General features: G+C 29.6%; 1 protein-coding gene across 1 annotated transcript; it reads left to right on the forward strand.

The window, feature by feature from the left end:
* Window positions 1-221: 221 nt before the first annotated feature.
* On the forward strand, window positions 222-8,930 carry LOC113510132 (arylsulfatase B-like). The gene is made up of 8 exons (XM_031910824.2): window positions 222-296; window positions 505-583; window positions 1,134-1,293; window positions 3,359-3,582; window positions 5,881-5,989; window positions 6,233-6,385; window positions 7,167-7,835; window positions 7,931-8,930. Exons 1-8 carry the CDS (start codon window positions 277-279, stop codon window positions 8,305-8,307), a joined length of 1,791 nt encoding a protein of 596 aa, XP_031766684.2. The 5' UTR covers window positions 222-276; the 3' UTR covers window positions 8,308-8,930.
* Window positions 8,931-12,078: the final 3,148 nt, after the last annotated feature.

The raw sequence follows: 12,078 nt of genomic DNA on the forward strand, positions 1-12,078 counted from the left end.
AAGCTTATAGTGGAGGGATGAACAGTAGTGCACGCGAAGCGTGGCAAATACTGGCAAAACCCTCCTGATGGGGGAGGCTATGTTCAGCAGTGAAGAGTTAACGGCTGATACAACATGAGACATGTATTAAAAAAGGTGCACTATCAATATCCGCTATCCGTTCATTCTGTGTGCTTGTTTATTTTTAAATATAACCTACTTATCGTAACTACCGGCTTTTAGACGACTTCAATCTAGAATATTGTTTGACTACGTGTAGGATCGTTCACCGAAAACATGTTATTCGCAGTGATATGGTGAGATTGTTTTAAATAGATAATTGTTTTTGTTTTATGCTTATTTTTTATTTTACGTAAATACCTCTGAATGTTCTAAATATTTATATAGTCAGTAACCATTCGCTTGTACGAAAATTATTCATAGATATCCATACACCATATATTTACGATGCTTACTGTAATAATAAAGCTATTTTACTTAATCAATGTTTTATTATGTTTACAGTCTCATTATTGTAGTGTCATTAGTGTCGTCTGAGGAAACGCTACAACCAAATATAGTTTTTATAGTTGCTGATGATTTGGTAAGAATTCCAAGTATATCAAGAAATAAAAGCTTTGTATTTAAATCAAGCAAGAACATACAAGCAAATAAAGAATATATTTAATACATTTCTAACTATTAATACTGTCATTTACCTATTTAGTTATATAGTATATGAGATTGGCTGTATTCCGCTGCTTTATCCATGTAAATTAGTACATATAATATTCTATGTGCTAAGTTAGGATGTAACCTACTTGTGTACCAAATTTCCTTCAAATCTGTTCAGTACTATTTGCTTGAAAAAGTGCCTGCCGTACATCCGGCCTTACAAACTTTCGTATGTGTAATATAAATAGTATATACTACAATATTATTATACTTATATAATTGATGTGGTTTATGAAAAAATTGTAAGTAGCTGTTATAGGTTTAGTTGCTTATCAAAATAAAACTTATAAATTCTAGATTATTTTTTTTTTTGATACTTTTTGTTTCTTGTTATTGTACACATTAGTTATAAAAATATGACAGAGGTATATGAGTATTCTAGATTTTATTTCCTATACAATTTATTTATCCGCTTTCAGGGTTGGGACGATGTAAGTTTCCATGGATCAGATAATATTTTGACACCTAATATTGACGTACTTGCTTATGAAGGTGTGATACTTAATCAATACTACACCGATACGGAGGGAACAGCTTCTAGAAGTGCGTTTTTTACCGGCAAATATGCCATGCGTCTTGGTAAGTATGAATATTTAGTAATGGACCCATTCAAACGTCATTTTTACTAAGGAGATTCCTTGAAAAAAGGACGTTATTTATGTACAGAAGTGTACTTGTTAACATAATCGTTCTGTAGGGATAAGTGGAAATGGATTCATCTCTATATCAATAGGGATAGGTGGAATAAAATTCCACTCTTATCCATCAAGGGTAAACGTTGGCAGGGATTAGTAGAATTGGTACCGTATTCATGTTTGTTGTTCGTATTAAGTGTTGTTGTAAATACTTGTAACTCATAAAATAAGCCGAAATATAGAGATAGTTGTAATGTTTCACATAGAATTATTTTACTTTGATATTACCATTTAGTATTCAATAGGGTAGAGTTAGAGTTACACTAGTTAATTGGGTTTATTTGAAAACGACTGTTGTATCACAATACCACTTAAATGAAAACGCTTTGTGGATTTTAGTTCAAAAGTCACTTAGTAATCAGGTTAATATAATATTATAATTGCTTTGTTTATTTATTTACTAATTCTGTTTATATATTTACTGGCGTTTATCCGCAACTTTGATAAAGCGAAGGCCAATTAATTTTCAAATTAAGCAATATAATAATGCAAATTTATATTTCTAAATGTGTATATAGCGAATTGCGCATAGACTAAAATTTAAGTACTTTATGTTCGAATTGAGTGGTTTTCTATGCATACATGTATATAGCTATGTTACTTTTCATTTTTTTTATAAATTATTAATTATTATAATTATTTTACAAAGACAACACTTTTTATTAATGTTATTTATGTATGGATTATTTTTAATTTTAATACCCATTAAAATATTCACTGTCAAGCAGCTGTGTTTGTATGGCTGTCTTTCGGTTTGAAGAGAGATATTAGGTAGTGACATTACTGGGAATGAAGGCACTTAAGGCAGTTATACTATCATGGATATTACATAATACATACACTGAGTATTTTGTTAAGTTTCGTATGAATATGACAGAAAACTGTCCATGTATGCAGGAGAGTTTTTTGCCATTCGATGAATTTAAATAAATTACCGTCATTATCGATATCCTTTTACATTGATATAAGTCGTGACGATGTGTCGAATAAAAATCAGAATTTATTCCGTTTTAAGAAACTATTTCTTTTGGTATTACACCTATATTACGTCTGTGTATACATATATAGGTATGTATATACTATCTTTATAAAGTATAACTTTGTGTATAATATGTAATCAACACAATATTTTTTTTTTCATAGATTTCATGTTTATTTTAATATTTTGTGATACCTATTTATCCTATTCAGTTTTTGTAATATGATCTCCATAATACTTTAAACCTTTTTTATATTTCCCAATGTGATGAAGGGCTTCCTATTCGTTAGCATGGATTCGGTTTAGATTACTTTGTTTTTTTCTATTTGTCGAAATCCATTTTTCTTTGAACTATTTTAAATATACCTACCTGTTATGAATGCTATTTCGAATATTCATCAAAATATTACAATAAATAAACTATGAGATTCTTGTTTTATTAAAAAATATCTATATAAAAATATATAGTATTTTCAGCAATATAATGTTAAAAGATCAAAGTGGAAAAAATTCAGAAATATATCAGTATTATAAAACATAACGTTGTACTATTTGAATATGAGAATATGTCTTAAACAACAATTTGAGACAACGAGAAGAGCTTCTTTTAATATGGATATTAAAATACTTAGTGATGAGAAAATTTTAATGTGATGCGTCGGTGTACATCTTTAAATATGTTCGTCGTTAAATTTGATTAGGAATAACTAATCAAATTTAAATATTCTCGATTTAGCTGAAATAAAATTTACAAAAATTGTTTTGTTGAATACTTTTTAATATATCCAAAATTATATATATTTTCAATAGAATGTCAATAATTAATATAATAATTTGTATAACATATTATAAATAAATACATAAATAAAATATGTATTCGGACTTCACCAATTTTGTAATATATAGGATTGATGATTTCGGCATTAATCAAACATCTTGTTACTGATAGTATTGGCACATCATATTTCAGGTACTCAAGGCATCTCAATATCGGCAGCCGAAGACCGCGGTATACCTATAACAGAACTATTACTGCCATCCTATTTACAAAAGTTGGGGTACTCAACACATTTGGTCGGAAAATGGAACGTAGGCGAATCTAGAGAACATTATCTACCCACCTACAGAGGATTCGATTCTTTCTACGGCTTCGTGGGTCGATCTGTGGATTACCTCACGTATAATCTTATAGAGGTACAGTCTATTTATATGTATGTATAGATATTCGATTTTGACAATCACTACTTATTAGTTCTTTTTAATTTGAACTTTAAATAACCTATCCTAAATTGGAATTTTCATTTTCTTATTTTTAGTCGCAGTATCTAATGTCTTACTGCAAGACAAAGGTCTCTTTGTTTGAGTTTATCGTAGTCATTGAAATCAATTTTATTTTAATTTAATTCGAACCTTTTAGACAAGTTTTAAAATTAAAACGAACAAAAAAAGACAACATACAGACAACAAAGTTGTCATCAATCTTATCTTACTTATAATCTGTAAAATTAAAATTATGATATATATAATTTTAACACCTAATTGCGTTCTCTACCAGTCAACCATATATTAAGTTTTTTATAGTGGGTGATAATGGAATGATAACCTTATCCATATACGCTGGCGAGGCACCAGTGAGAAATGATAAGTGACGATGAAAGCAGGGCAGTTAGCCCTTCGTGACGAATTCCACTAGAATTAACCACGATGGTTTTTATGTGTATGTATGTATGTATATATATTGTTATAGTAAGTAGTGTAATAAATTATATGTATTTGATATTTTTGTGCATTACATGTTTTTGTATTTTGTGCACGAAAATTGTTGATTCACTCTTGCGCCACCTACCCTTTTCTATCTGTTCTCCCTTAACTAAAGGTTGTCTGTAAGAGATTGCCCTAGCGATAAGACCGCCTTTTGTACCTTTATGTGTATATTTCAATCTGTATTTATGTTACTGTATTTCATTTAAATTATTCACTTGTCATTGTATATTTTTATTTATGGTGCAATAAAGAGTTAAATAAATAAATAAATAATAATGGTTTTTAGGGGGAACCGCGTGGAGGTTCCCCCTAGAAACCATTGTGACTAGAACACAAAGTATCATAATTACAAAAAAACTTGAATATGTTTCATAATGCAAGGGGCAGGTGTCATTGAATTTAAAAATAGTAAATAATATGTTTTATAATCATCATGATCATGATAACTTTTTGTGGTCCCTTACAAGGGATATAGGTATATGTAAATATAAAGGAATTTTTATTTATGACATTCTTATAGAGTAGGTTTTAAGCCACTTCCGCGTGATTCTAGGGTTCTTTAATCCTTACTAATATGATAAACGTAAAAATTACTACATGTAATAATTATATGTTTATACTCATTTACAAAATTAAACGTTTGAATAGATTTGCATGAATAAATGAATCTATAATTAACATATAGATTATTTTTAATCCATGCTAGCAAAGCCACAAGATGCAGTTAGTAAGTCGAAAGTAATAAGTGAAAAATAGTAAAGTGAAATTTAAAATATTATCTAAAATTAAACCAAATCGCGTTATATCATATGGCGGTACTGGTTTGAAAGATGTTTGAAATGCAACTTTGATGAGTTATATTGGAACAATTTTCCTATAAATTCTTATTGTTTAGTCCTGAACTTCAAACTTTGTGAGACTTTGTAAAAAATTTCGATATTTTTATTATATATTATGTAATTGTACAAGACTGCAGTAATAAAAGACAAAAAATAAATAAAGGGGAAACAAAATAAAATACACAGCTTTTTCATTATTTGGTCAATACTAATGAAACTAATAAGTTTGGTGTTGCATTTTAAATTGTTATAATTATAATTATTAATAACCTATAACTAAACTAACTCATACAAATACAACACCGCTATTTTACCATAATACAAATGGACAACCATTATACTATTTGTCGTCTATTCGATATATTTCGATTTGATCTCAATTCGATTGCATCAAAAGCAGGGCCTGCAGATTGCGCCGAGTATATATCTTTGTTTTAAACTAGTTGATGACTAATTTAAAATAAATGTTGCTAGAGTTGCATTTCATTTTGTGTTCTAAGCCTGAATCTAACTCTCTTAAGTTAGTACCACTCTTTAACATTAATCCTACTATACACCAGTGCAATATTTTTTCAATAGATACCACGTGTAATGCAGATGTAGCGTTCACTATGAGTATGAAATCTGTAATTACATTACATTAAATATTTAGAGACAAAAGTTATCGCTTTTTTATTAAGTAAACAGTCAGCTTGTTGTCATTCTCAGTTCTATATCATCAATTAATATTGATTGTGATTATAAATATTCTAATAACTATGATTATAATAAATTATTTTTATTTACTTAAGAAAAATTACTGGTTATGCTTTCGATAATTTTGTCAAAAATTTTGAATTAAATAATAATTATCACTTATAAGTTCACTTTTACATTTCCTTTTTTCCAGAACTGCAACGGCGCTGATTACTATGGGCTCGATCTTTTCGAAAACAGAGAGCCTGTATTTGATCAAACTGGTCATTTGACTGAAATCCTTACGGATCAAGCTATTCGAAGTATGCTATAAATTAGACAACAATAATTATTTATATATTTTTAAATGGAAATATAAGTATAATAAAGTAATATACATTGCATTTCACATTTTATTTAGTAGTAAGAGTTAAATCATTAATATAAAATAAAATTCTATTAAAAGGAAAAAAAAAACAATTTAATAATTTACTTTTCGTTTTGATTAATACCGTTGTTGCTTTTTTAAGTTAAATTTTAATATCATATGTATTTTTATATTTCAGTAATAAGAGATCATAATACATCTGTACCGTTATATCTTCACATATCTCATGCCGCACCTCACGCCGGCGGTGGGTTTGTTAACTTGCAACCGCCTTTAGATAGTATAGAAGCAAATGGGTATATCGCTCATTCTGCTAGGAGATTGTATGCAGGTAATTTGAATTCCAGTTAATTAATATTGATACTTCCCTATTCTGATTTAAATAATTTATATACATTTTATAATCATGAGCATTCAGGTCAACCGACTAATCGAACTTGGCTGGAAGCGTTTGAAAAAGTAACGCCTCATCTTTTCATCTACAATACCTCTTACCTACCTTTTTAACTAGTGCGTGTTGCTAGTGATGTCCTATGGAATCTAAAAATCATCCTATGCGGTATATAGACATATACAAAAGCTTAAAATTACTCTGCAAAGTATTGAGATGGCTATGATCAAAGTTCTTTGCGTGACAGAATCCGAAATGAAGATATCGCAAAGAATAAGCAAGGATAAGCAAGTGCATGTGGCAATAGACTGGTCGCATAGCTTGAAGAACCGACAACCAAAGGGAAAGAAAGGTTCTTAAATATCAACCAATGTTTAGCAGTGGACAGATAATGGTTGATATGATAATGCAATAAATATATTTTTTATTTTTTTTATATATCTATATATACCCTATCTGTTATATTATAAAATATAATTATTTTGGGCCAATGATAAATTGGCGCATTGAAGATTATTTTGCAGGTGGAGGCCTGATTCCCTAAAAAAGGCAAATAATGTGCTCTCAGATCTATGATGCTATGGGTATCTATTATTAGTAAATATTATTGATAATATTATTATAAATATTGAAACTACTTTACATTACGGAATTATCTACAATTACCATTAGCTATTTACATTTTTATGACATTTACATTTGTATATTTTATATATTTCAGGATTAGTAACAAGTTTAGATAAAAGCATAGGACACATACTTTCAATGTTAGCAGAGAGAGAAATACTCGATAACACAATAATTGTCTTCGTTTCGGATAACGGAGCGGCACCAATTGGGCCTTCGCAAAACTTTGGATCCAATTTACCATTGCGAGGTGTTAAGGGCTCTCCTTGGGAAGGCGCTGCTCGTGGCGTAGCTTTTCTATGGCATTCATCAATATCATCCAAAATACATGATGGATTGTTTCATGTTACTGATTGGCTTCCTACGTTAGTTAACGTAGCAGGCGGAAACATACCAGAAAACATAGATGGCGTTAATCAATGGGATACAATTAATAGCGATGAGAGACCTAAGCGACTTGATGTTTTAATAACAATAGATGACTTGAATGGATGGGCCGCATTCAGAGAGGGTGACTTCAAAATAATTATAGGTAATGTGAACCGAAATTTTAGCGGTTATTACAGTAAAGAATTAAAGGTTTTAAGAAATACAATACCATCCTACGAAAACATGTTACTAGAATGCGATGCAAATCGAATAATTAGAGAAACATTGGATTTGGTATTGGATGTTGATTTAGCATTTGCTAAACGAAAAGAATTAAGTATGACATATATTAACGAGAATGAAATAAACACAGAGCCCTGTGTACCAACTCAAGGTATTTATCTTTTTGGTACATATACTATTTTTTTCTTGGTATTCTTATTTTGTTTATATTGCAGTATAAGTAATTGTTTGTTTTCAAAATTTCAGCGAAAGGTTGTCTTTATAATATAACAGCTGATCCAACTGAAAGCAATGACTTGTGGAATAATTTACCGGACTTAGTGAGACATCTGACTTTACGACTCAGAACTTTATGGGCGGATATGGTGCCTAGACGTCAGCCTCAATTAGATCCGAAAGCTAATCCTTCATTTCACAACTATATTTGGTATCCATGGGTAGAGAACGACGAAGTAGTATTGGAGCCTCCTAAAGTCCCTACATTCCCTTTACAAGTTTCTGTTGATGAATTAGAATATTTAGTGGATATAAACATGAACACGTTTAGAGATAATTTAAATCTCTATATTAAAGATATGAGCAAATCTTTTATTAGAAGCGTGAGTGCATTATTCTCTTTATAAATTCCGTCTTACTGTAAATATAACTTTATTAGTAAAGTTGTTTGTTTTAAATTAAGTGTTATAAGATGACTAGCTGTAACCAGCGTCTTTATCCGCATTATAAAAATATGTGGTTATAAATTTATAAATAAAATGTTATGAATAGAATACGGTCCATTTATGTACCAAATTTAATCCCAGTTTGTTCTGCATTTTAAGTCTTATTAAATAACAAACATCTAAAGATCTTTCACATATATAATATTACTAAGATTAATATGTATTAAGTATGTAGTGCTACGCAACGCGTATAGTGGTATGGGTTGGGTAATCTGAAATACCTAACGTATTTTATGAGCCGACGAGGTGATGTGTCGTCGCTTCGTCGACCGTCCTTTGATCAAGCGGGGCGTGCATTAAAAAGGAAAATTGGTAATTTTCGGGTTAGCACGACTGAAAGAGCATTTACTTTATCATATTCTAGCAGCAATTATAGAAAATAGTTCACGAGAATAAGCAGCTTATTTATAAGAAGTGGATTTTATAAAATTATTAGCAATTAGTTAATTTTAAAGTTATGTTATAAAAAAGTTAACATTACATAGCGTCCAATGAAATCAAGATAAACAAAACATAGGTATGAAACAGAATTACAATATGAATGAAACAGTTTCGTGTGAGCACTTTAATTAGTTTCGTATAATTGGAATGTAATCCACTCGGAAATACATATATACCAGAAATATTTTACCTCATTTTCTATATAGATATGTACAAATACAATTATTATAGATTTCAATTAAGTAGTTTTAATGCCTTTGTTTACTTTGATGGCCTCTTTAAGGAAGAAGCGATCTCGTAATGGTTATTTCCACGTTCGAACAATAACACTTTGGTTTGTGAAAATTGTACTATACTGGGATCCCTAAACACTCTAAATCGACTTAGTATTGCCGTCATAAATCTTTTGAACCGGAGAGCCCTCTAATCTAACGCTTCAACTCAACAAGAAATATACGAGTCTTCAGGCGATTTGTACTGCATTCTTAACAATACAGCTCGGATTGTGATTTCAGAGGCGGTCTTTTATATTCTATTTGGATATGGAAAACCAGTAAACTTGGTCACATAATCACAGAATATATACCAAAGGTAACAGATTATACATAATCGTATAGTATTTTTAGGTACGAGTATAATTATACTGGTAATTTTTCTTGATTGATTGATACATATATAAAGTATCAGTTAAAAATATTCCTATACGTGTAATTTGAAAATTTTTAAATAGACCAAAACGAAATAATTTATTTATTAATTTAAACTTTAATGCACAATTAAATAAGTAAGTGTACATATGACGGACTTAACACCTAATGACGGTTTTTTACCAGTTAACCATAAGGCAAGCAGAAAATTAAGTAGGTGTGCATTTATTACTAAAATAAGTACAAATATTGTTACTTATACATATATATCCATAAATACATACATATATATATATATATATATATATATATATATATATATATATATATATACACCTATATAAATACATATACAACTATAATTCTAATGATGATAAATCATATAAAAGAAAATAAGGCAGAAAAATACCTACCTACTATACTACTACCTAAGTAGCTAAACGGTACATATAAAAAGCAAAAGAAATAAAGAAATAGAAAAAGAAATAAGAAATAAACCCAATGCAATGGGTTGGGATGTGGAGAAGTAGCTTCCTACATGGACGAAGTCAACAAGAAGTATTGCTCCCATGGAATATAAATTTGTATGATATTTTTTTTAGATTAAAAACACATCTCATAAAGAACATGTAACTCCATACGTATTATAATAGGTATTATTTATGCGTTATTCCATAATCAATGATTTTGTGTTTTTTTTTTATTTGGAATTCTAGTCAAAAATAGTTTTGCACATTTTACTAGTGAACAATAAAAGTATTTAGGGGTTATAAATACGAAGATAAGACTTTCAGAATGCCCAAGAATCTTGATTTATGATTTGGTTTTTACTCTTTAAATAATTTATAAAAAAAATCCTAGATACGTATGTCCCTTTTTTGTAATTGATCTTTGTATTTAATAATTTCGACAAAAATCTTTTTATTGCACATATTATGCGCTGTTACTTTGATAAAAAACAAGTCAACCATTTTAGCGTATATTTAAATAACTTTATTATTTCAATAAGCTCGATTTCTTGAAATAATATTACATTCATATGAAAATATATGTGAAATATGTTCACAAGGTCTTGATAATATAGAGAGGATACAATCATAAATAATTGGATACGTTTTATGACCACGCGTTGCTATTATACCCAAACACGATTAACTAAAAGAAGGCTATCATTGAATAGTTATCGTTGGCAACACATTCTGGCGCACGGCCAGTCTTAGTTTGCGCTTACTAACTTTATTATGCATTACAGTATGTCGTGTGAACCAAAATATGCAACTGTTTACTTGCCAAGTTTAAGTTTTACATTTTCATTAGATGATAGTACGTCGCCGGATGTAAATAACGTGATTAAGGCTCTGAAGAACAGATAAGAATTTTCAAATTTATTGCACGCACTAACGCATCTTCTTGTAACAGGTAAAGTCTTACGTTTTTCATCAAGTGTTAAAGGATCGACCGAGGTCTTAAGACCTCAGACAATCAGAAAGCTAACCTATATTTTGATAAACGTACCTATTTCTCATACAATTTCTTGAGTAATACACCAGGGGAGAATCGTTAGCTGGTTGGTTGGTGGAAATTTTTTCCTCTACAAAAGATATACCCGTAAATACTTTTTATAATTATTATCTAGTCGTTCTTTAAGAATTAATAAATGCATTTTATTATTTACCTTTACGCAATATGTATTATAGTTATAACAAAAACAATGTTAATGTTGTTAGTATTATTATTGAACGTGTTTACTGTGTCTAAAATACTCTATGCTAAATCAAAACCGAAGCTGCCAAAGTAGAAACTCAGTAAGTATCACTCAATAATTTGTTGTACAACATAGCTAAATTTATGATTCGGCCCTTTTTGATGTAGCTATTGTGATTCGTTTAAAACTCAATCATACTCAATGCTTTGTACAAAAGTCATCTGCATGGATAACTCTGTCCCATTCGTATTTCTCCCGATAAGCAGCTACGTTTGAAATGTTGTTTTGGTTTGAACGGTAGTCTCCACGAATACACATGATAGGTATCATAAGCATTACAATATATTTATACGATATCTGTAAATACTGGTTACTGCCATGGAGTAGATAAATTTTTTGTTGCATCAATTCTGTGATATCGCTTTCCACGAGTTAGACCGTAACTTGTTTAGCATTCTAAATTATATTTATAAAATGTAAATTAATATTTTAAGAGGGAAATATTTTATTTTTTGTTTGTAATGGATAAACTCAATGTTACTTAATCGATTTTAAAAATTCTTTCATCTATAGAGAGCTATATTATCAACAAGTATCATGAGCTGTATTTTATTTTAATTTTTTTTATCTTCTATTTACTCGTACGAAAACGAGGCGAGTCTCTAATATATTATAAAATAAGATATGAATTTACGTTTTACTTTTTTTTGTTATAGTACAACGTGTAACAGAATCTTGATCAAGCATAGAAACAATATGGTCCTTGAATACAATTAACCGAACAGGGAATGATTTACTCTTAATGGTTGGCATTTTGCCGGTTCAATAAGCGCTTTTTCAGGCTACGTTCGAAGGATTCAAAGTTATAGGATGAAGGAA

This window comes from Galleria mellonella, unplaced genomic scaffold, assembly GCF_026898425.1.
Source record: "Galleria mellonella isolate WM207_F2 unplaced genomic scaffold, CSIRO_AGI_GalMel_v1 utg173, whole genome shotgun sequence".
NCBI lineage: Eukaryota > Metazoa > Arthropoda > Insecta > Lepidoptera > Pyralidae > Galleria > Galleria mellonella.